Genomic DNA, 27,632 nt, shown 5'->3' with positions numbered 1-27,632 from the left:
GCTAAATAAACGGACACCAGATGCAAACCTGACAGGCCCCATTAAATTCAGTAGGGCCCATTGGTTTCTGTGTAATGCAACGGAACATCTGTCTCCCTTTTTTTGCCCTTGTACGGAATCTGTTCTGCAGACGTAAACGAGGCCTAAGGCTATGTACAGACTTAACAGTTCAGTTAGATTTGAAAGCAAGAATAACACAGCATACAGTGTTTTTCTTGTTCTCAAAATGGTGGAAAACCATTGCAATACCTTAACAGACCCCAGTATAAGTCAAATCTATGAGCCATCATTAGGATTTTTTTTTCTAAATGGACTTGCACATCAGGGTTATGAGGTTGGTGCCTATCTACCAACCCCTTAATCTACGAAAAAAAACTAATAATTTTCTCTTATATGTTATTATTACCATGATCAATGTGGATAGCAATATGTGTTAGATCCAGGATGCCTTAAAGGGAACCAATCATCAGAATTTACCCTATATAACGCTTGGCAATGTGTTACATAGGGTAAAATCTTTATCCGAACCATCCCCGGGGGACGCTCCTGCCCCCAGGGATGGTGAGGATATGAACTTATAAAGTAGTCACCGCTGCACCTGTGAGTAGTCCCCTGGGCCGGGAGCTCCTCTGACCCAGTCCCATTCTTCGGCCCGCAGCGACACCCCGTCCGCTTGATTGACGGGCCGCATCATTGCTCTGCTCCGTCTGTTCAGTAAGCAGAGCAATGATGTGGCCCATCAATCAAGCCAAGGGGGTGTCTCTGTCGGCCGAAGAACGGGACTAGGTGAGAGGAGCTCCCCGACCAGGGGACTAGTTTATAAGTTCATATCCTCACCATCCCTAGGGGCAGGAGCATCCCCCGGGGATGGGGAGGATAAAGATTTTACCCTATATAACGCATTGCCAAGCGTTATATAGGGTAAAATCTGATGATTGGTTCCCTTTAAACATTATTGTAAAACTTAATACGTTTACAACAGCATAGTAATAGTTTGTTTCCATTTTCGTAGAATTGAAATAATCTTTAGATTTTTTTTTTAATTACCTAAATAGAATCTTTGGGATGTGTAAAATCTTTACGGTTTGTATTTCAAGGTGCGGTTATCCTCTTGGGAAGGACCAACATGTTTCGCTTTAATCATCCAAAAGAAGCTGCCAAGTTGAGAGAAAAAAGAAAGGTAAGGAAGACATGGAAATACATCTTACTCGTGTTATGTAGAAAATGTTTGAATTGTTTCCGATAACTCAGTTCAGCACTCGCTCTTTGTTTCCGGGACTGGGGACGTGATGTAACGCCACACCCCCTTGTGACATCATGCCATGCCCCCTCCATTCATGTCTATGGGAGGGGGCATAATGGCCGGCACACCCCCTCCCATAGGCATGAATGGCGAGTGCGTGACATGACGTTACTATGGGGTGTGACGTTACATCATGTCCCCAGTCACGGAAATAAAGAGCTTTCCGAGACTGGAGAAAGAATGTGAGTGCTGCTCTTGGGCGGGATAACCCCCTTAAAGTAGGAGAGCTATAATGGGTTAGTCCAGGAAGAATGCTTTTATGATCTTTTCATGTATGGAGTCCCTCTCAATATAAAAAAAAATAATAATTTAAGGATATCGCTAAAAGCCCCTCTATGAATTAGAGCCGTCTCTCAGATACAGAACTATTATCTGTTAGGCAGAAATTTTACAAAGATAGTATTTTGCACTGGAGGACCTAACAAATTGACAACAATACAGATGACCCATGTATTTTAAAGTGTAATGCTTTAGATAGCCTGTGGTGATTCTGCAGGCTATAAATGGTTTAGATAGCTCCTATATTATAAACCCTATTTGGCGTTTATCATTTACAATAATAGAGGAGGGGGTGGTCCTATGTTCAGATGCCTTGGCCAAAGTTGAACTTGTCTACAAAGTGTTTCTTGCTCTGGAGGACCTCTCCTGTCGCACTGTGTAAGGTTTAATTTTCCTGGTGATGACATTGCATTAAATCTGAAGATTTCCAGGTTTCTTTACAAACAGCAGCTAGTTGATGGGTGGTCAAGGGACCTTTTTAAGAGTGGGAATCTTCTTGTACATTACTATGGGGACAACCTTCTTGACTAAGCTTCCGCTCTGCATTTAGAGGTGCGCGTGCAGCATCTACATGGATCATAGGAAACAATAGAATGGAGATGATTTATTACATTCTTATTAAATTCTTAATGTTTAATATAAACTTGATTTAAACAATAAGTCTTTTCTGATGATGCATTGCTGTTTAAGGGGTCTTCCCATCTTGAAGTTATCCTCTATATGCAAGTTCGGGGTGGGTCTTATTGCTGGTGCTCCCCGGCATTCATGCACAATCCATCACTCCATTCTAACAGGAGAATTAGGTCCCCATTCTCAAGATTGTGGAGAGCTCCAGCAATCGGACCCTCGGGATCTTGTGTATTGGAGGAAAAAAATAAAAATGCAACATTTTTAATTTCCTGTCTTATTAAGGGGCTTGGTAAATTGCCTTTTTTTCCAAATTAAATAAATCTGATAGACATTAAATATTGCCTGTACCATTTATTTTGTTCTACAGAGCGGTTTGCTATCCTCATTTAGTTTGTCCATGACTGATCTTTCAAAATCATGCGAAAACCTCTCAGCTGTTATGCTTTACAATCCCGGGTAAGTAAAAAATACTTAATACGAACAATAAGTGTCCTTCAAAATGAAGAAAACTCCTTGACCTACAACCAGTAAAACTTTTCGTTCTTCGGTAACGGATTTTGCATTGCTTTATTGATTTTTTTAAATTAATTTTTTCCCATTGCTTATAGAAGACTGCTCTTGAAGGGCAAAATCACATAATGGATTCAAAATATTTATATAATTTGTTGTGTCTGTGATATTGCGCACCTATATTGTTAAAATTGCTGCAAAGATAAACCAATTGTATAGATATAGTTTACATATTTTTTTTACAGTGGTGCAAAATATACATATATAACTGCATAAATAAGCACTCCTGCTATTTTTTTTTTCTTTAACTCGCCAGCAATTTTCCTGTAGTGCAATTTGTTTCTTCCTAACTTGGTTGCAATGTTACATTTTGATCCCTTTTATTATGGCAGTTTGATTATGTGATGTATCCTGTCCCTTGTAGACAGAATATATAGGGGGGGGGGGGGGAGAACAGGAGAAAAGGAGCTATCTAGTCAATTAGGAGATGAATAGGGGGATTATGGTTGTGCTCAGCTTGTAAAGTTGTGCGGCAGGCATAAATATATACAGTAATGGCCGTAAATGTTGGCACCTCTGAAATTTTTCAAGAAATTGAAGTATTTCTCACAGAAAAGGATTGCAGTAACACATGTTTTGCTATACACATGTTTATTCCCTTCGTGTGTATTGGATCAAAACCAAAAAAGGGAGGGGAATAAAGCAAATTAGACATAATGTCACACCAAACCCTAAAAATGGGCTGGACCAAATTATTGGCACCCTTAACTTAATATCTTGTTGCACACCCTTTGGAAAAAATAACTGAAATCAGTCGCTTCTGAAAACCATCAATAAGCTTCTTACACCTCTCAGCCGGAATGTTGGACCACTCTTCCTTTGCAGACTGCTCCAGGTCTCTCTTATTGGAAGGGCCTTTTCCCAACAGCAATTTTAAGATTTCTCCACAGGTTTTCAATGGGATTTAGATCTGGACTCATTGCTGGCCACTTCAGAACTCTCCAGCGCTTTGTTGCCATCCATTTCTGGGTCCTTTTTGACGTATGTTTGGGGTCATTGTCTTGCTGGAAGACCCAAGATCTCGGACTCAAACCCAGCTTTCTGACACTGGGCTGTACAGTGCGACCCAAAAGCCGTTGGTAATCCTCAGATTTAATGATGACTTGCACACATTCAAGGCACCCAGTGCCAGAGGTAGCAAAACAACCCCAAAACATCATTGAGCCTTCACCATATTTCACTGTAGGTACTGTGTTCTTTTCTATGTAGGCCTCATTCCGTTTTTGGTATGTGCTTAACCAAAAAGCTTTATCTTGGTCTCATCTGCCCACAAGAAGTTTTCCCAGAAGGATTTTGGCTTACTAAAGTTCATTTTGACAAAATGTAGTCTTGCTCTTTTATGTCTGTGTCAGCAGTGAGGTCCTCCTGGGTCTCCTGCCATTGGGTTTCATTTCATTTAAATGTCGACAGATAGTTTGTGCTGATACTGATGCTCCCTGAGCCTGCCAAGAACTTGTTTGGGGCTGCTTATCCAGCATCCGGACTATCCTGCTTTGACACCTTTCATCAATTTTTCTCTTCCATCCATGCCCAGGGAGATTAGCTACAGTGCCATGGGTTGCAAACTTCTTGATAATGTTGTGCACTGTGGACAAAGGCAAATGTAGATATCTGGAGATGGACTTTTAACCTTGAGATTGTTGATATTTTCCCACAATTTTGGTTCTCAAGTCCTCAGACGGTTCTCTTCTCCTCTTTCTGGTGTCCATGCTTAGTGGGGCACACACAGACACACAAAGTGAACTTCTCTCCTTTTTATCTGCTTTCAGGTGTGAATTTTATATTACCCACACATGTTACTGGCCCCAGGTGAGTTTAAAGGAGCATCACATTCTTGAAACAATCTTAATTTTCCACAATTTTGAAAGGGTGCCAATAATTTTGCCCAGACCATTTTTGGAGTTTGGTGTGACATTATGTACAATTTGCTTTTTTTCCTCCCTTTTTTAGTTTAGTTCCAATACACACAAAGGGAATAAACACGTGTATAGCAAAACATGTGTTACTGCAATCCTTTTCTGTGAGAAATACTTACGGCCATAGAGATCAAGATATTATTTTTTTTATATCTTGATGTCATCTTGTCCAACTGTCTAAATAAATCTTTTATTGTTTTTCATACCATTCCGATAAATGGTTTCTCAGTTAGCGCCAACTTTTCCATCCATCTTCCAGGGTTTTTTCTGAACTTCTACTGGTGTTCTTCGTGTAATGGAGAGTCGGCATACCATTTCATTTAGCACAGTGATCTCAATCTGTTTCCCTCAACGGCTGTCCGGGCGTGCTGAGAATTGAAGTTTTGCGACATCAGGAGGGCCGCAGATTGAGACCACTATGGTAGAGGAATACCACCTAACTTGATGAGGCATTTCTGTTCGGATACCCACCTAGTCCCAGCTGCTCACTGGTTCTGGTCCCTGTAGGGGTACGCTACTGGAAAACATTTTTTTTTAATTAACTGATGCCAGAAAGTTAAACAGATTTGTAAATTACTTCCAATATTTATCAGCTGCTCTATGCTACAAAGGAAGTTTTCTTTTTAAATTTCCTTTCTATCTGACCAAAGTGCTCTCTGCTGACACTTCTGTCCATTTCAGGCACTGTCCAGAGCAGGAGAGGTTTGCGATTGGGATTTGTTCCTATTCTGGACAGTTCCTGACATGGACAGAGGTGTCAGCAGAGAGCACTTTGGTCAGACAGAAAATAAATTTTAAAATAAAAGAACTTCCTGTGGAGCATACAGCAACTGATAAGTACTGTAAGGATTAAGATTTTTAAATAGAAGTAATTTACAAATCTGTTTAACTATCTGGCAGCAGTTGATTTAAAAGAAAATGTTTTCCAGTGGAGTACCCCTTTTAACATACAGGAAAGGCCCACTCAGCCAATCACTGGTGGCATTGGTAGCCCACCAATGGAATAACATTCCTAAACACTGAACTACCCCTCTAAGATAGGAAATTCAGATTGTGAATCCTATTAGGGTCAGATATGAGCGATAACCATCTTTTATACAGCATTGCAGATGGTATTTACAAGCAACGAGAAACAAATAAGTAGATAATCATTTTTCTTTCTGACAGATTCAATTTAATTTGTTCTTTTAAAGATGAATCCGGTCAGGTAAGCCAGATAGCGCCCCGCTGAGATGTTAGCATAATTCTGAAGCTTTTGCCCTACAGAGACGTGTTGATTTTCCATTGTTAAAATCCCTTTTCCGCGGTAACCTTAGTCCTTTAATCACAGATCGTCTGCGGGATTGTCAAAGCTTTCCGAGCGCATAAGGAAAATTGCAATCCTGCTTGTACTTTTATGTTACATTCAGAGTGTAACCAGTATCATCTGCCAAGCTCATGATCATCGCCTGGTCCGTGCCAAGTGCAGGGTGACTGCGAATACGGTTTCTTTCTGTCTCTGACTGAATGTGTCATAATTTAATAGAAAAAATGATAGAACCCCGCCATCTTGTAGAATAGGCACAGAAGTGCTTGTGTGCAACTGTTGTAACTTTTAAAAGCTGAGAAAAAGTTCCGTCTGGTTTTCCACTTTTATTTTTTTAAGTTATGATATGAGGAATAAAATATTTTTTTCTAAATCACCTGTCAACAGCAGTTACCATAGGGACCAAATCTAAGAGTTTGAGATAGAGAGATATATATATATATATATATATATATATATATATATATATATATATATATATATATAAATATATTTCTTCCTACACTTCTTTGTCCTGTCACATTATGTTGTTGCTCATTGTGTTCAGTCTCCCAATGTTACACAGAGCAGTGTATAACATGTGAATGTAGTCTGAATAAAGGAATACAAGCCACCGTATAGACAGAGACCTTAACCCTTTCACTGTGGTGCTAAGCTATGCATTTGTAGTCTCCTTAAACAGATTGATAATAAAAACAATGTTATAATGTTGTTGTTGTCTTTCTCAAGCATTCTTTTGAGTGGTTTTACACATACTGTATGTCTTTGTTTTCTATCTAGGGAACATGTATCATGAATATCTCAAATTCTTTTTTTCTTTATATTGTACAAAGGAAAAAAAAATTGTATTGTGTTAGCTAGGTAAAAAAAAGAAAGAAAGTTGTGTTGCTCTCGATAGAGGAAGCAAAATTGCCAGTCTTTTTTAATGGTGAACTAACATAATGGGAATGATGTTGAAGCCTTATTGTTAATCTGGTAATTAACAAAACTTCTGACATATCATAGAGACATATGAAAAGTTTTGATCTGTTGAGGTCTGGGGCTTCAGGTCTCCACTGATCATTAGAATAAGCCGGGAGAAGTGAACTATTGGGTGCTGCTCTCCCTGTCTCAGACCCCGGAGATCAATGCACAGCCAAGCATTTCTTGGTAGTTCTTATGATCAGGGGGGGCTGAACACATGCAGACCCCTACTGGTCAACACTATGGTATGTAAAACGTTTTCTAGTAAGATTTGAAGACTCCTCAGGTCTTTCCATCAGATGTGATTTATCTGAGTAAAACATTTGCAAAAGTGAAGAGAGATGTCACCATAGGATGTCTTGTCCCAGTGCCGCTCACCCTTTAAAGGAGTATTCTCATGTCATTGTGTCATGGCCTTCTGGTCCCCTCTGGGCCAGTTTGATGACTGTGTTATGCAATTTGCTTAACTTCTCCACAAATTACTCTTGTGTACAAAACTTCTGAAGTTACATAAACAACATGGGGAGTTATTCAAATTGGGTTACACAGCCAGTTCAGCAGTTTTCGGCTTCCCGACACCTCCAACTGCTGGGAACAGGCCAGTGAGGGGCTTGATATAATGATTTGTGAATACCCCTTGTGGTGAGCTGAGGTGGAGGAAATATATTGTAAGAGTAGGTTCATATATTTGCTTTCAATAGGGTAGCAAAATGCACAGCTGATTTTTCTAGCTATTGACTTCAATGAGTAGGAAAATATGCAGCAGCAAAATACACCTACCCTAAGGGTGAGAAGCTAAATGATGCTGTAGATTGTCCCCCAAAACAAAAATAAAAGCTCCTTGACCACACCCATCATAGGGCGACTCCATATGGAGAGAATGCACAGAAGAAAAGTGATGGTTGTGTCCTGCAGAGGGCAAGTTAACTAGTGTCCTAAATGGACTGTCATCCAGAAGACTATGAGCTCTGTTAGGGCCAGAGTACTAAGCAGGGACCTTAGAAAACATATTTTTTGACCTGGAACTTTAGCAGTTTACTTGGCACTATGCTCCACAAACGCTTCTGTGGGGACAAGAAAGCTGCTACGTGTAGATAATACTAACTTTTTACATCATGCTCATGTTCTGAATCGGGAGGAAATAGTGTTGTCCTTCTTTGCCTTGTTGTCCACTGTGAAGGAGACCCATTCACACTAATGTTAAGTTCACACTGTGGAATTCCGCTCGTGGAATTCCGCCGTAGAATTCCGCAGGGAATTCCATAGTGTGAACATACCCTTAGCGAGAATGAGGTCTCAGTACCACACAATATAACTTTTTAGGCTGCATTCACATCACCATTTGTACCTCTGAATCACAAATAAGTTGAGAAGCTCAAAATCAACACAAACCCTATTCAATACAATGACCCAAAGGTTAGGGTCATTTTCAAAGTATTTCTACTGTCTTTTTCAGTCTGAGTCAAATGTCTTGTGTCAATTGGCTTAAAAGGGGCCCATGTTGATCCAAGCATGGAGACACCAACTGCCCATTTTGGGCTTCTCCCAATGTATCCGTGCCTTGGAGGCACAAATTGACATGTGAATACAGCTGTAGAAAATGCAGGCTAGGGACCACTGAAAATATCTCAAGCTTTTAAAGGATATGAGTCCCTTACCATTAAGAATAGCTATTATACTGTACCATTTGCATTGTATTACATTGCATTTTTGTAGGCCCTACATATATAATACAGGACTACGAGCTCCCTCTGGAGATAGTTCCAACTTCCCAATTGGTCATCGCACTCCTGATTCATACATACATGTGTGAGATGTCACTTCCAGGCTTTCATCAGTTTAAATGGCTGATAACAGATAATGGCAGATTGTTTGCTAGTCTACAGCAAGCATATATTAGATAGACTTTAGCCTTAGTGTCCTTAAAATGGAATCAGACCGGCCTTGTCTAAAGGAGTAAATTCACCTTTAAGATCTTTTAGCCTCTCTGGCCCCTTTAAATGTTGAAATTAAGTTGCTTTTATCAAGCTTTATTTTGGCAGAAGATAAATCTCTGCAAGATCTATAACAAAAAAAAGAGAGAAAAAATGCATCTGATGAAAGGCCAGAAGCATCCAAAAGCATATGAATAAATATTTTCAAGTGAGAGTTACAGGCAGTGTGTAATATGTCACGACAGCCACAGGGAACAAACAGATCAATCTCAGGCTGGCAGTGGCAAAGCTAATGTAATAGAGCTGAAGAATCTGAAGTTTCTTTTCTGAGGGAGTGAAGCACATCTCATACAGGGCAGCTCCTCAGCGGGACACCGGGGATACGTTGTATTGTGCTAATATATTGATCGCAACGCCTAACTAAAACACGTTCAGTAAAACACTCCAACATTTATAATAACAGCTGTTACAGCCAGAAAAGTCACAGTTGGAATTTAAGGGGAACTATAATAAAGCATCCTACATTCTGTTGAAAAACAGAAGTGTGACATCTGAAATACTTGCATCAGCCCTAGTCTATTATGTGAGCACTCCAGCAGATATTCTATAAAGAAACTACATTTTTCTCTGTTTTTCCTGGTGTTTTCCATTGTTCTTCTTGTCACCTGGAAGGCCCCCTACAGCCGTCTGTTGGCTGCGGTAGTTACATGGTTTGTGTTGAGTGGTACCAAGAAGTAGAGACCCAGAACAAGCTGGAAAGGGAGTATCCAGGAAAATGATTTATTGAATCTGCTAGGGTCTCTACTGTAGTCCCCAAATACAAGTTCAAGGTGTCCTGTACACTAGGTCCTTAAGACTACATCACGATTTATGCCTAGGAGGCATGGATATTTCAGGAAACATGAAAATGAGGTGCTGATGTATCAGTGCTAAGGGAGACCAACGCAATTCACTTTAATGTCCTGAACGTAGGCAGCGAGTGACTATATTCAGGGTCATTTCTGCAAGTTTTGGCTTGAATTGAAAAGCATGGTGTACTGCGCTTTTTCAGTCCCAGACAAATCTCGCATATGCTCAAGACAATGACCTGCCAACTTATCCGTGCTCAGATAGACATGAGCCCCATATAGTTCAATGGCTCAAACATAGTCCATGAACCGCTATGTTCGGGCCATTGAATTGAATTGAATGTAACCCATACGTATATGTTGGCAACCCATTTTGTGTTTTTTTCTGATATATATATTGTGCCTCGGAACAAACTGTGACCTCAATGCACCTTAATATCATAGGCATAAAAACCTTTGCTGCATGTTACTTTTGCATTTGGATCAAATGTGAGGAGGAAGTAACTGTGGGAGCAAAGGCTCTCAGTATGAATGGTATTATGTGCAGTATTTTTGCAGAAGGCAGAGCATATAGTCTGTGAAGTAAATGTCCACCGTGTTGTATTTGCAAGTTGTAAGCTGTGTCAAGGATGCGTAATAAAACAAAAAATTAAACTATACTTACCTCCCTCGAACCACCCTAACTCCCCACAACAGCTTCTGGCATTGGTGCTCAGTATCTACCTGGCTGCACTTTGGCTGAGCTGCGATGTGGCTTGCTATGTGCAGCTGTAATCATTGACAGCAGTGTCCCATCTCAGACACTGAATTCAAATAGAGAAAAGAAAAAACAGACATGGCCTTACGTCTAGAACTTGCACAGTGATCTAGTGATCTAAGGCTTCTCAGCAAAATTTTATTAAACAGGTCATCAGTGTACTTGATGATCATGAAGTGTGAGCCCGCTAGCCATGTCACGGCCACCTGTAAGTAGCGGGTTCCTAACATCTCTAGCATAAAATGGTGCTTTACTGAGGGCCGACCGCCACCGGCTGAGTAGCCTATCGACATGCCGTCAGCCGCTCTGTCAAGTAAAATGCAGTGGAGATCTGCCCCCCATAACTGAGTCTGCACAGCAGATGAGTAAGGGTTTTTGTTTGTTTTTATTTCGCCAGATAACCTTTTATATACTAAGCTTCAAATTCATTGTATAGACATAGAGTTGATACAGTAAGTAGCGGCTGGACTTAGATACTGCTGTATGCAGTAAAGAAAGAAAGGCGGACTGTGTACCTGCAGTCTGTAAGCCTGCCTGCCTCCTCCAGAGTATCAGCACTGTGACTGAAAGGTAAATCAAGACTTCCCTCTCTTCTCTGCAGTAGCTGTTCCTTGTGTAAATACCAATGTTAGCATTACTGTGTGTACATAGTGCTGCCTCCTGAATTTATTCTCCCCTTCCTTTTGTCATTATCATTAGCAGCAGTTCAGTGCTTTGTGTAACCCCCTTCCTGTGCTGCTGATGTTTCTTTACCTTCTGCTCACATAGCACCTTGCAAACAACGTCCGTGAGTAACTCCTTTTCTTTTCACATTCAATCTATAGTGCTGTAGTGTAAATCATCCCCCAGCACAGTGCCAAACTAGTGTGCTTTTTTTTTTTTTTTTTTTTTTTTACCAGTACTATGTCATAGCAGAGATGAATATGTGCTGTGATTGGACAGAGAAATAAGGTAACGGAAGGCCAGAGTGTGTACTACTGGCAGCTGGTCAGCTCTGGTCCTGCTCCCTAAAATGGAGAGAATGATAAAACGTTGTGCATCATGGAGGGAACTCTCAAATGCTTATTAAAACAGTAAAAGTCACCGAAAAGTCACCTTCTCCCCACTCTGAAGATAAGTCTGGTTTTAAAAAATCTTTTAAAAGTACACATATGCTTTAACGCTGCATTTTTTATCTAAGATTTGGAGCTCCACATTATTGTGGATATTAAAGGAGTACTCTAGTTCAGTAAAACCTATCCCCTAGGCTGCCACTTAGTGTGAGGGTCGACATGCCCCCTTCCTGGGGACTACTGGGGAGCATTGTAGGAGATCGCGGGGGGTCGGAGCAGTCAGATCCCCTGCGATCTAAAACTTATCCCCTATCCTTTGTGAATTGTTCAAATAGTTTCTGATCACATACTGTCACACTTATCTTGTTAGCTTTCCATTAGTTGTGCATTTCCTTGTTTTATATGTTTTGTGGTGTTTTATTGTTTTCATAGTTTTGCTAGCAGTATGTCAGTGACATGTAGTGTGATTTTTCGATTTTTACTAATATTGGGTGACTTTCAGGTTAAAATTGAAGGTTATCCAAACCCGCAGTAGTTGCGTCTGCAGTTTGGAAGAAGATTGATTATATGACTTGTTCTGTGAGGCCTCTGTTTATTTTTCTTCATTTTCTGCCATCTCGCTTATTTCTGCTCAAAATTTGTTTTATTCTTGTTTTGTGTGTGTTTATTATGGTGAGGTTTTTCCTAGCACGATTTGTACTAAGTTCTAAGTTTTACATCAAAGATAGATTTATATTTTTTTTAAACTCTGAAGGGTGTTTGTTTCAGACGGCAAATTGCAATAAATCATAGTACAAGCAGACATGGCGGCCATGTGCTGGGCTTGACTACTCCTCTCACTTAAATTTTAACTTTTTTTTGATAGCCTTCATATTTTGCCACAGTTGACTGGACTGTTTTATGCAATCTATGTAACTCCCATAGAGGTTAATGGTGGTTGAGTAAACAGCGTAGCACCGATAGCTAAGCAGTTTATATAAGTTTGGGAGTTACGTAAACGGTAGCTTTCAATTTATATACTTTTTGCCCAATTCACAACAGAATCAATAGGAGTTAGGCAGACTGCATACAGTCCAGAGATGGACCTCAACGTGCGCGAGAGAGGCCCCACATTTATAACATATTTATGGCATAACCCTAAAGGGGTTATCTGACTATTTAAAAAAATGTCCCGGCCGCTCCTGGTTTAATTTTTGCTGGATTTAGCAGTGCCACGTCAGTCTTCTGTTCAGTATATCCACGCTTGTATCGTCACTGGCTCTCTGTTCCCCTTTTACTATTTGACAAATTAGCTAATTTAAAGTTTACCTGTCCTTTTAAGTCACTTTTCAGGATAAGCTGACGTGTGTGCATGAGGAGAAACACCATTTCTGGCCATTATTATAAAACTTGTATATGGTATTTTTTTGCTGATTTCTGCCCTTAGGCTTCATGTCAAATTTTCAGTTCTCCCAGATGTGTATTGCTTGTCTTGCAGGAACTGCAAAGCTGTACTGATTTTCAGAGTGGAATACAGTCTCAGAGGGGGGGGGGGGGGAGAGAAGCATGGTAACATGAGAAAGAAGCATTTGTCTGATAAGATATATTACAAAAAATTTTTCCACTTTTACTATTAATCTATGTAAAGTTTGTACAAATGACAGCGCTTATTTGACTGATGTCAGGTGGTGGCTCTACCCTTTAGACTACCACCAAGCAGTGTGCTTGAAACGCAGAGTAGTGAGCCCTGTCCAGACTTTGTAGGGACTGTTGTTGCTATTCTTCCTGTTACTACGATAGTCCATTTAATAGTCTCACAAAATACCCCTTATCTAAGGACGAAGAAGCAGCCAAGTGGACACTGCATTCTCCTTTATGGCTCAGCTCATGTCTTCCCTTGGAAAACCTTAATGGATCTTGTTTCTGCAACTAACATGATATTACTTCCCCAACAGATAACTATTGGGGTCTCTATCTGTACTTTTCAATGCAACTGCAATGAGCTTTTAATCTTATGGACTGCTCCCTCTTTATTCACTACCAACTGTGACATGCCTTCTGGACTTACCATTGTAGGAGGGCCTAGCAAAGACTCTTAATCTTGTAAAAACACTCTAGTTCAGGGGTTCTCAACCAGGGGTACGCCAAGGGTTACGCGGGGTTACGGCAATTTGCTGACAAGTGTCGGACGTGAATTGGCCAGTATTTGTCAGCGCAGTGCGGGGATTGGACGCCGCAGTCGCCGTGGCAGCTCACTATATTGTAACGCGGCCAAAGCTGCGACCGTGGCCATTTTACGTGAGCTGCAGTGGCTGCCTGGCCTGCCATTTGACGTTGTATGGAGATGCCGGCACAGCACAGAAGAATGTCACCCTTCAGTGCGGCCCTCCGACTCCGTTTAACATGTTTACCAGGCCTGTGTATATATGGGAAGGTGTTATTGTATGTATCTCATATATTCGCTCAGGGGGATCATAGGGGAATAATAGCAAAAGGGGATTAAGATGGAGGGAGGATAATGGCAAAAGGGATCAGAGGGTGGGGGAATAATTGCACTAGGGGATTAATATGGAGGGGGGTAATCATTTAGCGCCCCCCCCCCCCCCCCAAAATATCTTAATCCCCTTGTGCCATTATTCTCCCCTCCCTCTGATTCCCTTTTGCCATTATCCGATTATGGCAAAAGGGGATCAGAGGGAGGGGAATAATGGCACAAGGGGATTAAGTATCGCATTAGTATCACATTAGTAAGCACACGCCATTATGAAATTAAGTACTTTTATGACTTATTTTGTCCGTGGGTACCCCTCTCGCGTAAATTTCGGGCAAATTTACGCACGAGGGGTACCCGCAGACATACTTTCACTCTTTGGGGGTACAGTCGCAAAGAACCACTACTCTACTTTCTCTAGGCACCTGACACAACATCTAGTCCCTTTCTTATGTTTGACACTACTGAACTGATGCCCATAAATGCACCAACATTCTAGATTATGAAAGCATAAAAAGATTACTTAATATTGTTAAATTATGAATCTTTTTGTCACTGTTAAGATGTATGTTACCCAGTTACTCTGTTTACTCAATGTCACCAAATTACATGGTGACACAAAGTTGACTGTGTTACCCTATTGCCTTATTGCTTGGTGTCAGTGAGTTAAAGGGGTATTCAGAGTTTATACATCTTTGGATAGGGATTAAGATGTATAAACCCGGAATACCCCTTAATACATTTTACTACATTTTATTTAGTACCGTATGTAATATTGGCCTTTTATTCCATGCTTTTGTATATTGCCCTCATCCTATCTTCCCATCTTTCCATGCTTTTTTTAATTGACTAGTTTCTAAAATATGAATAAACCAGACAACATATATTGTTGCCTTAGTATTATCCTTCTATCACTGTATTGGCAGATTGTCACATACATACCTTTTCTGCTGTGTTATTTTCCCCTGTACAATTTCACTAATTCAATATTTGCAAATGCTATTCTATTCAAGAGCGAAACAACATACAGGTTTTAAATAGCTGTTATGAGATATTTGCAAGCGGCCTTATGTTTGCTGACAAGAGGTTTTGCTTGTTGCTTGCGTTTTGTTCATTTACTTAGATTCTTATGAAGTATCCAACATGTATAGAAGAGGCGTTCGTAGTGCTTTGTCATATTTTTATATTCTGGCAAAATTCCTTTAATAGTCAGTAAATAGCCTTTTCCTAGAGAAGAAATGTGTTACCGTATATACTCGAGTATAAGCCGACCCGAGTATAAGCCGAGACCCCTAATTTCAACCCAAAATCCCAGGAAAAGTTATTGACTCGAGTATAAGCCTAGGGTGGGAAATACCTCATCCCCCTTTTAATCATCCAGACCCGTCATTAACATCCTCATCATCATCCCCTTGTCATCATCCCACACATCCCCCCTTCATCATCCCCTTATCATCCCACACATCCCCCCTTCATCATCCCCTTATCATCCCACACATCCCCCCTTCATCATCCCCTTATCATCCCACACATCCCCCCTTCATCATCCCCTTGTCATCATCCCACACATCCCCCCTTCATCATCCCCTTATCATCCCACACATCCCCCCTTCATCATCCCCTTGTAATCATCCCACACCCCCCCTTCATCATCCCCACCCCCCTTCATCATCCCCACCCCCCTTCATCATCCCCACACCCCCCCCTTCATCATCCTCTTCTCATCATTCGCCCTCAGTGGTCTTCAACCTGCGGACCTCCAGAGGTTTCAAAACTACAACTCCCAGCAAGCCCGGGCAGCCATCGGCTGTCCGGGCTTGCTGGGAGTTGTAGTTTTGAAACCTCCGGAGGTCCGCAGGTTGAAGACCACTGCGGCCTTCAACATCATCCAGCCCCCTCTCACCCCCTTTAGTTCTGAGTACTCACCTCCGCTCGGCGCTGGTCCGGTCCTGCAGGGCTGTCCGGAGAGGAGGTGGTCCGGTGAGGAGGTGGTCCGGGCTGCTATCTTCACCGGGGGCGCCTCTTCTCCGCGCTTCCGGCCCGGAATAGAGGCGTTGCCTTGACAATGACGCAGAAGTACGTTGGCAATGACTGCACCTCTGCATCGTTGTCACGGCAACGTGACTATTCTGAGGCCGGGCCCGAAGCGCTTAGAAGAGGCCTCCCCGGTGAAGATAGCAGCCCGGAACCACTATCCCACCGGACCACCTCCTCTCCGGACAGTCCTGCAGCACCGGACCAGCGCCGAGCGGAGGTGAGTATTCAGAACTAAAGGGGGGTGAGAGGGGGCTGGATGATGTTGAAGGCCGCAGTGGTCTTCAACCTGCGGACCTCCGGAGGTTTCAAAACTACAACTCCCAGCAAGCCCGGACAGCCGATGGCTGCCCGGGCTTGCTGGGAGATGTAGTTTTGAAACCTCTGGAAGTCCGCAGGTTGAAGACCACTGCGGGTGGGGGAGTTCACTCGAGTATAAGCCGAGGGGGGTGTTTTCAGCACGAAAAATCGTGCTGAAAAACTCGGCTTATACTCGAGTATATACGGTATGTCTTTCTGTTGGTTAGATCGTGTGTATGATCATCCCTTGGGATTGGATTATTTTATGTTTGTTTGCTGTGATGCTCGAGTCTGAATAAACTTTCACAATGTGATACACACAGCTCTTTATATATTATTTAATTGCCGTGTCATCTGTTAACAGTTGCGTGTAGACATCTTCATCACTCTATACAGAGTTCACGAGACTAGCTGTAGGGTCTGTCATGAACTGCGCATTTGTACTTTCCAATTGATTTCAATCAGTGTCTGGACCACGCCATATTACTGTAACTGCCTGAGGCTCCAAGCTTTCATCTCCTACCACCCCTGCCCTATATTCATTCCTTTTATCCACTTATCTATCCATGGCCAATATTTGTATCTAAAGTTAAACCGTTTAAGACTTTCTGTAGACTTCTTATTCATCCACTTTACTATTTTTCAATTTTGCTTTACTTTTACCATCCTTAAATTTTTTTATGATTACTATGATTTTGTATTGAATAAATGTACATCCATTTTCGTTCATTTACATTCAGATAGTCCAGAGGTTCTGGAAGTTTCACAATTGCTACTGTAAGCAGATAAAATCTACTTCAATAAGGAGTGAAACACTCAACATTACCAATCATGACAATGGGGCATGACAGTCTCATGGTTAAAGAGGTTATACAGCATAAGGTGGTTTTAGTATGTACCTGGCAGACAGTAATGGACATGCTTAGGAAGGATCTGCGCTTGTCTTGGGCTAAATGGCTATGCTGTGAGATTACCATAGCGCTGTGGCTAGCTTTTTGTGAACTTGTATTTCCTGTTTTCAGTTTTCTTGTTTGCCTACAAATCCCATGATTCCATTTTCCTCCTTCCCACACATTAGCCACCCCACCCATTGAAACATAAATGAGCTGCAGACCTGTGGTTTTCAATCAGGGTGCCTCCAGCTGTTTCATTACTTGCAGATTGCTCTCTCCATAAGAATTGTGAGAAAACCGTCACACACAGGTACATACACTATATTATGAACCACACTAACTTTACAGCCCCTGTGGCATAGTCAAATAAAAAGAATTCCTGGAATACCCCTTTAACCCCTTAACGACGCAGGACGTATATTTACGTCCTCTGCCGGCTCCCGCGATATGCCGCGGGGTCATACGGTGTCCCCGCGTCATATCGGGTCAGTCCCGGCGGCTATCAAGGGCCTGGACCCGCGGCTAATACAGGACATCACCGATCGCTTTGATGCCCTGTATTAACCCTTCAGACGCGGCGATCAAAGCTGACCACCGCGTCTGAAGTGAAAGTGAAAGTATCCCGGCTGCTCAGTCGGGCTGTTCAGGACCGCCGCGGTGAAATCGCGGCGTCCCGAACAGCTTACAGGACACCGGGAGGGCCCTTACCTGCCTCCTCGGTGACGATCGACGAATGACTGCTCCGTACCTGAGATCCAGGCAGGAGCAGTCAAGCGCCGATAACACTGATCACAGGCGTGTTAATCACGCCAGTGATCAGCATGAGAGATCAGTGTGTGTTCACTGGGACCTATAGCACTGCAAAAAAAAAGGGAAAAAAAAGTGTTAAAAAAGGTCATTTAACCCCTTCCCTAATAAAAGTTTGAATCACCCCCCTTTTCCCATAAAAAAAAATAAAACTGTGTAAATAAAAAATAAAAAAAAACATATGTGGTATCGCTGCATGCGTAAATGTCCGAACTATAAAAATATATCATTAATTAAACCGCACGGTCAATGGTGTACGCGCAAAAAAATTCCGAAGTCCAAAAAAGTGTATTTTTGGTCACTTTTTATACCATTAAAAAATGTATAAAAAGTGATCAAAAAGTCCGATCAAAACAAAAATCGTACCGATAAAAACTTCAGATCATGGCGCAAAAAATGAGTCCTCATACCGCCCTGTTTGTGGAAAAAGAAAAAAGTTATAGGGGTCAGAAGATGACATTTTTAAACGTATACATTTTCCTGCATGTAGTTATGATTTTTTCCAGAAGTGCGACAAAATCAAACCTATATAAGTAGGGTATCATTTTAACCGTATGGAATAATAAGGTGTCATTTTTACCGAAATATGCACTGCGTAGAAAGCCCCCAAAAGTTACAAAATGGCGTTTTTTCTTCGATTTTGTCGCACAATGATTTTTTTTCCGTTTCGCTGGAAATTTTTGGGTAAAATGACTAATGTCACTGCAAATTAGAATTGGTGACGCAAAAAATAGGCCAGAATATGGATTTTTAGGTGGAAAATTGAAAGGGTTATGATTTTTAAAAGGTAAGGAGGAAAAAACGAAAGTGCAAAAACTGAAAAACCCTGAGTCCTTAAGGGGTTAAAGAAGTAGTATCATGGACAAAAACTTATTCCCTATCCTGCGAATGACACTTGAAATTAAGATCTGGTGCCTCTCATTTCTCTTTTCAATCAAAGTGTAGAAACATCTAAAAATGGAGTCACCTGTGGTAAATTCAGGGGATTCAGGTGATTTGGAAAAATACAGCCCTGTCGATAATAAGGCCAGAAGGTCTTGCACATGAAAGCCCCCTTGATGTTTGCGAAAAAGCAACTTAAATGGGCACTGTCATTTAAAAATTTTTTTTGCATATGATACAGAAGGTAAAATAAATAAGATTTGTAATTTATTCCTTGTAAAAAAAAAAAAGTAAAAAAATGTCATAGCCTTATCAATCTGGCCACTAGAGGTCTCTATTCTGGTTCAGGCCACATTCCATCTGCTCAAAGGCAGACTTTGGTCTCCTACTGGACTGGCAGAAGACCAAATTTAGGAAGTGTGATCTGGCCATAGGCCACGAGGCAAACATTTTCCACAGTTTAAATCCAAGCTCCAAAGCCTCACTTTGACCCAAACCACAATCTTTTATGGAGTACATCTTGGAGGAAAAGGATGTTTTTTATTGTTTACTAATACTTTACCAGCGGTCAAATGTCTGACACTTTTTTTTTTGTTTTGTTTCAATAACCTTACCTCAGCTTTGATAAAACTATAACTGGTTTTGAAGTAGTCTCACTTTAGAGATCACATCTTCATACTTGTCATTGAAGGTTACTTCTGGGCCCCTTGACTACAAGAGAATCGACACACTTAACCAAGTTACATTGCTTTATTTGCTGGATATGATAGAGAATTATTTGACCCAATGCAGGAGACTGGCAGTGTTTATTGCCATGAGATGTTTCACGTAAGTCACAGCGCTTACAGCTTTCATAGGAATGTTGTTTTATCTCTACTTGCTGCCACTTTCCCAATATTAGAGTATGACCTTATGATAGCTCTTATAGCTAACAGAAGTACAGCACTCCCTTGTGCTTTATTGCAACCCCTGTTTAAGTACCCTTTTATGTTCTTTAAAGGTTTGATTACTGTACACTCTATTTTATTTTTACTTTTTGTGAAGATATATTTTCAACACTAATGTGATTAACACTTTTAAAGGAAGAGAAAACAAATTAACAGTAACAAAGTATAGAGAAAACATGGGTACTCACCATTAAAATGTAGCTTTTATATATCCATGTAAAAAATTGTTTGTGGATGGGGAAAATGACCCCTGCAGCTGCTGGAACCATACAAGTGACACTGTTTTGCGGTAAAACCCTCTTCTTCTGGCCTTGACATCTTTAAAGGGGTATTCCAGGATTTATTTTTATTTGACTATGCAACAAGTGCTGTAAAGATAATATGGTTCGTAATATAGTGTCTGTACCTGTGTTTCATGGTGGTCTCACAATTCTTCTGTGATTTTTTTTCTCCAATGTTTATTTTTAACAGCATGCAAAAATGACTGACGTCTAAGGTTTTCCCAGGTTATGGTGCAGCCTGAGACATTACATGACTAGTAATTCATAATTCACTAGTAATTGCTTCAGTTGGTGGGGCGACCGCTGGGTGAGAGAGAGATCATTCTCTAGTGAATTAGTTTGGCAACAGCTGGTGGCACCCTGCTTAGAAAACACTGGTCTACTGCATGGAAGGAGCACAGGTGTTTCAATGGGTGGGGTGGCTGATATGTGAGTGGGAGAAAAGTGACCTTACACTTACAAACAGGGAATGAGGGGACTTGTCTATGTGACATTTTAGTTTTTCCTTTTTAAAGGAGTAGTCCGGTGCGCACTTTTCTTATTTTACCCGGTCCGGGCTGCAAAAAAAAAGAAAAACTTTCTCTGACCTGCCAACGCGCCCAAGGAGCTCTGGTACAGGTGTTCGGTTGCCGGGCTATTTGCTTCTTACTTCCTGTTAGCACGTCCCACGGAGCTTCAGCCTATCCCCGGCTGCAGCATTGTCCCAGCTCGGCCGTTGATAGGCTGAAGCTCCGTGTGACGTGCCGGGCTAACAGGAAGTAAGAAGCAAATAGCCCGGTGACTGAAAACCTGTACCGGAGCTCCTGGGGTGCGAATACTGGTTTAGCTCAAATACAAGCACGGATCCTTTCTAAACATTGTCCATTACCGGTGGATAACTCCTTTAATATGGACGAATAAAAGCTACGTTTTCTTTATTCTTTCTTACTGTTTATTGTGGACTGCTACTGAACCCTGCTCACTTGTGATCACCACCAGTTACATTTTTAGTTGCAGGGCTTAGGCCCCTTTCACACAAAAAAAATGTACAGTTAAAAGATCCGTTATAAACGTCCATTAGAAAAGCCTTAAAAACGGATATTAAACGTCCGGTACAAAATCCCATTCAAATCTATGGGATTTTTTGACTATCCATTATGACCCATTATAGCCCGTCATGAATAACGGACATTATTTGTGACGGAGGAAAAAACGGCACATGCACTAATTTTTCTTCCGCCACAAGAAACGGGTAAATTAACAGCCGTTATTTTTAACATTGAAGTCTATGGCAAACCGATGAGCCTTTGTTATTCGTTTGCAACTGGTTTATAATAGCCGTTATTACTTCTAAGCATGCTCAGAAGAGGTGACATCAGCAGACTCCTGCAGTGCTGAGGGACTACTACTACTCCCATCATGGAACTACTGCGAGAGTCTGCCGGTGGCTGGGGAGGCTACATTAGGGTTTGTACTACTACCCCCATCATGGAACAGAGTCTGTTCCATGTTGAGGGTTATAGTACAGGGGCTGAGGGATTGATCGCACAGGTTCTCACTTCTGAGACCCCATGCGATCAGAAGATATTAAGCAGGGGAGCTGGTGGCATGGTCCGCAACCCTGCGATGTACAGCATATTTTTACTTTCATTTTTAAATCCCCCACGGGGAGCCCTGAATGGCCGGTACCGAGGAGCCATTCAGGGCTCTCTGCGGGGTTTTTAAAATGAACATTTTGAGTGGCAGCGGGGCCCATATGTATATTAAAAACCCTTTGGGGGGAAATATATATATATATAGCGCTACAGGGGGGGGGGCAGACATATAGCCTATATATCTGGCCCCCCAGCACATTTATAATATGCCCCCTGCAGCGTATTAATAAAGAAATGACCCCCACTGGCGCATTTATAAATATATACCCCCCACTGGTGCATTTATAATGTGCCCCCTACCGGCGCATTTATAATGTGCCCCCTGCCGGCGCATTTTTTATGTTCCCCCCGCCATTGCATTTCTCATATGTCACCTCAGCGCTATATGTGAAAAGTGTATCTATCAGCAGCTGGCCAACCCGATGATGCTGATAGAAGTTATTTTCATACATAGCACTGCGGTGGCATATGTATATAGAAATGCTGTGGGGGGCAGATAACGTTGTATGTCTGAACCCCCCCCCCCCCAGTGCTTCTAAAGCTCCTGCAGCGCTATGTATGAAAAGTATTGTATCAGCATCATCGGGCTTGCCCATGCGCTGCTGATAGATATACTCTTCACATATAGTGCTGCGGTGGCATAATATGAGAAATGCGCCGGTAGGGGGCACATTACAAATGCGCCGGCGGGGGGTATTTATTTATAAATATGCCGGCAGGGGTCATATCTTTATTAATTCACTGGGGGGCTAGATATATAGGCTATATGTCTGCCCCTCACAGCGCTTTTAATATACATATGGCCCCCTCTGCCACTCACAATGTTCATTTTAAAAACCCCTCCGGGAGCCCTGAATTGTTCCTCAGTACCGGCCATTCAGGGCTCCCCGCGGGGGATTTAAAAAAAGCAAAGAAAGTAAAAACACACGATACATGGCAGGGTTGCGGACCATGCCGCCAGCTCCCCTGTTTAATAACTTCTGATCGCATGGGGTCTCAGAAGTGAGACCCAGTGCGATCAATCCCTCAGCCTCTGTGCTAAAACCCACATCTTGGAACAGACTCTGTTCCATGATGGGGGTAGAAGTACAAACACTAATGTAGCCTCCCTAGCCACCCGCAGACTCCCGCAGCCGGGGAATTACTACTCCCATCATGGTAACAAGTCTGTTCCATGATGGGAGTAGTAGTAGTCCTGGCTGTGGGAGTCTGTAGGCAGAGGTGTTAAACGGCCGTACATGACGGATGTTATAACGGGTCTTATTGGATGAATATGCCCATTATTTCGATGGACATTATTCAGCCGTTAGCACCCGTTATTTCATCCGTTATTATACATCCGTTTTTTCACAGAAAACTGATGTTTAAAAACTGATGATTACTCATCGTGTGAAAGAAGCCTTATACCTGACCACAATATTTTGAGGGTGTTTGTCTTTCAATGTTTGCGCTGCAGTACTGCTTCCCACAGTTTCTTCTGTGCTTAATGTTAAAAAACAAAGAAGTTTGACAGTTTTCAATGGTGTTGCCTTCAAAAAGAGATAAATTGTGTGACAAGTTTTTGTAGGATTATCTGAGGTTTTCTTACCATTCTTTTTGTTTCTTAGTTTAATTTTTTTATTTATAATAAAATCTGTATTGGCAGGAAAAGTAACAGAAAATAGTGGCACCTGTCTTAACTCTATAACATTTATTCAGCCCATCAAAAATTAACAGCTGTAAAAAGAAAAGAACAATAAAGGCAGCTGGGGCTGTATGCAAAAGGAACGACTGTAGCTAGCCTGGCCAGGAGAAGTGGGGGGGGGGGGGGGGGGGGCTGCAAAACGGCCATAGCTGTTCTTTTTACATTCAGCCCCTACTGTCTTTACAGGAACATTTGTGAATGTTCTGTATCAAGATGATTTCAATCGGTCCATTCAGAAGATGTATCCACTGTCCATTTTCATGGGATAGAAATAAACTAGGGGTGGGGACTGGAACAAATTTCTGCTTTATAGAAGGACATATTGGATGTTCATCCTGGATATTGTTCACCCAAAAAGCTTAAATCATAAGGTAGCTTTGATTTTTCTGTATTTATTCATGCATGTTTCCCATGTTTTTACATTGTTTGTATGCATCGGTTTACATTTTTATTATATATGTATAGTTTTATGCATGATGGGTGGAGTTATGTCAGCATATTACTATTTAAAGCCTGGCTTAGCCGATTGATGGTAACCATGGTTAAGTCCTATAACATGTCCAAACACATTGGCTTATTTGCTACATGAGCTGCATGATGTCTGTTGTCTGTTTTGGGATTATGTTGTGTACCCGTGGATGGATTTATAATCTAGGGTGCTGGCATGTCTATGTTTCGTTGATAAAGACTTTTTGCAAAGTTTTAGAGATAGTAGCAGGGAGTTACACACCAGCTCACATTGTGGACAGAGAACAGAATACTTGGAGGGCAGCTTGCACAGTATAAGATATGGAGGGGAGCACAAAAAACCCAGAGAAGAATCACATGGGTTATGTATAAGTTTTAACGAGAAAGCAGAGTTCACACAGCAAACTGGAAAAGCTGTAAAAGAAACACTAAGCTAAATTTTGGGGAAAAAAAGTTTTTTTTTGCAGCAAAACAAGGATACAAAACAATTATAAAAAGAATGCAGTTGAAGTTGTCCTTAGCATTGAAAGGATTTTCTAGGAGTACATGAGTCAGACTCATTCAGATGCTGCTATTTCCTACCAGTCTCATGATATAGACGAGAGTCTTCAGCAGAATTAAGCACTCTATTATAATATGTTTACAAGTTCTGGATTTGACATAGATTCCCCAACACAGTCTAGATCAGATCCAATAACAATCTCTATCGCACACATGTCAGTGTGATTTCTGTGACCCCATTAACATTTAACATAAGATTTCCATGTGAAAACCAAATATGTGCATCGCATGCTTCTTATTACAGATTCTGCAAGAAAAGGTCAGGGCATTAGCCCAATGTGGATTAACTTTATTGAATGGGGCATAGAGGAACCGGGGAAATGTCAAACTTCACATCTGTGGTACAATTCACTGCAGGTCAGCTCCCATTAAAGTGAATGGGGGCTGAGTTGCAATAACCCAGCATGACCGCTATACAATGTACACAGCTGTTCAATTCCAGCTCTTTTCTCTGTATAGGCAGGTGGCATGGCTTTGATAAACAGCTGATTGGCAGGGGTACCATCAGACCCACACTGATAATGATAAGTGATCAACAAAATCAGAACCCCCCCCCCCCATTAACTCGTTGGGAAAAAGCTATTGATAATGTAATGGTTATACTTGGGTTTAACTTATATTATGAGTTTTCATAGTTAACAAATTAAGTTGTACTATGTCTGTATCCTCTACTATGTACAGGAGTTCCTATGTTATGTACCTTTTTAGAGGTGGTCTATATGTCGAATGCTTGTTGTAGTAAGTCATTACCGGCCTTGCTTGCATTACTCTTTGAAAGGTAGATCTGAACAGAGTTTGCTCTCCGCTTCTAATTTTCTTATTTTTACTTTTAACCTTTTCACAATTGATCACTTTGCTTTCTCTCTACCTCCGATGGCAGCTTTTTCCCTGTAAAAGGACCAATCTGTCTAAGGTAGAGAAATTCAATTTCTATATATTGATTGCCATGTCTGAATGTAGTGAACTTGCGAGGACTGTGCTAATCATTTATCCGTCTTATTTAACATTACCACTTAAATAGTTTCTCCCAAGAAATTCATTTACATTTCCGCCTTCTCCTAGATGTGCCCAGCAGCTGGAAACCTCATTAGCGGCTCTGGTCAAACCCCATTTTTCATTCCACATGAAATCCCAAAAAAAATAAAAGTAAACCATCTCGCCTTAAAACTTCCTTTAAATACATTTTCCATGGTCATCATTCATTGCATCGTTCCTCTTAACCGGTAAATTTTTTATGTAACCGTGTTCTCTTTTCTTACCAGACTTGAATTTGAAAGGCAACAAAGAGAAGAACTGGAGAAACTGGAAAATAAAAGGTATAATATAAGGCAACAAAGAAAACATTGTGAGCCTCGTAAAATGTCATCATTTTATTTTCTACACTTTACTTTCTTTTTACATTTTTTTTATATGATTACATAAGAGAGGGGACAAAAGAAGAAATGTTATTCAAGAAGCGAGGGTTAAGGGTGTGCTACAGTCAGTATGGTGGCAGAGAGAGGTGGATCCAAGTATACTTGATTTATCACAAATTATTAGCATATGTCATCCTAAAGGGGTTATATCTCCATGAAAACCGATGCCCGTATAACAAAATAGGAAATTAGGGGTACAGTGATAGGTGTTTCATGGTGTTGTGCCCACAGCATAACACTATCAGGTTAGTGTACTACCTACTTCTATTCCTGTATACCTGCCTACCTGGCATAACAGTGCACTTTTTTTTCCTATTTTCTTTAAATTGACAAACTTACATTTAATATACAATCCAGTATCGAAAGTTTTAAACCCAGCACTGCAGCACCGCAAAAGAAATTGACTTCGCTAGGCTGTTTGGGCTAAACTGACCATCCCGGTGCTCACATACAGAAAAGTCCACAATATACAACATAGAGGTAAGTAGAAATGAAGCACTCACCAGGTCTTGATAGGAGATGCCAACTCTTTATTGGTAATTGGCGTGCATCGATTTTGTACATATAGGGAGAGCGGATAGATTGAGCTGAGTGGGGGAATGAGGAATGGGCGACGGTCCGTTATTGTGCTTGCGCGCTTCGTCAGGCCTGACGAAGCGCGCAAGCGTGATAACGGACCGTCACTCATTCCCCCACTTAGCTCCATCTATCCGCTCTCCCTATATGTACAAAATTGATGCACAGCAATAACCAATAAAGAGTTGGCGTCTCCTATCAAGACCTGGTGAGTGCTTCATTCCTACTTCTATGTTGTAGTATCTTACATTTAATATGACTCCTCTTTATCTTGAATCCTGGAATATTAGGATATCCCAACACAACACATTGCTGTGTCGAATTAACATACATTTTTTAGTCAATCAAATGTTTTAGTTACTTAATATATGTGCTACTTAGGCCATGTTCCCACATGTCAGTGAACGCATGCATAAAAAATCAAGACCCCATGCATTCACCAATGGCTGTGTAATGTTTCCGAGATTATCGACATCAACACACAGCCATTGTTGAATGCGTGGGGCGTGTGATTTTGGGTGCATGCGTTCACCAGCACGTGAGAATGCAACCTTACTGAGATATTGGTTTTTCACTGAACAACAGCCATTTTTTGCTAAAGAGAAAATGCAGCCATGTTTTTTGTTTCTTCATATTTTTCTTCTATGTAACTGATGGTAACATGTCTGTTTAAAATTTTGTAAAAGGCTATAGTCTAAATTATGTAGCATAATATTACCAGATACAGAATAGACCAGAAAATTAAATCCCACCCCCTTTTTTTTTTTCAACATCCACTTGGCCGGCCATGCTATAGCCGTAAAAATCCAATGTGACAAATCGTCTATAATTAGTGCAACACATGAAACTAAATGGCCATTTAATTGTTGAAAAGACTGTTTCTGCTGCTATTTCTGTCAAATCTTTGGTGATCTTACTGCTATATGATGCTGAAATGCACGGTATTAAAGGGGTATGCCACTGGAAAGCATTTTTTTTTAAATCAACTGGTGCCAGAAAGTTAAACAGATTTGTAAATTACAATGTAGGAGAGATATGGAAAATCAATCGGCACTCACCGGTCTTCTTCAGCAATAAGTTTCTTTAATGCAAAATACTCACATACAAAATAGCAATTGGGGA

The 27,632-nt window shown here is 41.2% G+C and overlaps 1 protein-coding gene across 3 annotated transcripts in view; it reads left to right on the top strand.

Annotated features, from left to right (window-relative positions):
- Nucleotides 1-27,632, top strand: part of KIF16B (kinesin family member 16B) — a 372,668-nt gene that overhangs the window by 179,453 nt on the left and 165,583 nt on the right. For 2 of the 3 annotated variants that reach the window (XM_056567898.1, XM_056567899.1), the window contains exons 16-18: nucleotides 1,098-1,180; nucleotides 2,580-2,668; nucleotides 25,782-25,835. In XM_056567898.1, the coding sequence (XP_056423873.1) occupies nucleotides 1,098-1,180; nucleotides 2,580-2,668; nucleotides 25,782-25,835 (226 nt within the window). Of the gene's footprint in view, nucleotides 1-1,097; nucleotides 1,181-2,579; nucleotides 2,669-25,399; nucleotides 25,433-25,781; nucleotides 25,836-27,632 lie in introns of all 3 variants that reach the window. The other variant, XM_056567896.1, reaches the window with a different exon arrangement.

Source organism: Hyla sarda, chromosome 3 (assembly GCF_029499605.1).
Source record: "Hyla sarda isolate aHylSar1 chromosome 3, aHylSar1.hap1, whole genome shotgun sequence".
Classification (NCBI taxonomy): domain Eukaryota; kingdom Metazoa; phylum Chordata; class Amphibia; order Anura; family Hylidae; genus Hyla; species Hyla sarda.
Note: the sequence above shows the minus strand (reverse complement) of the source record. Positions and strands in the feature narration are given on the sequence as shown.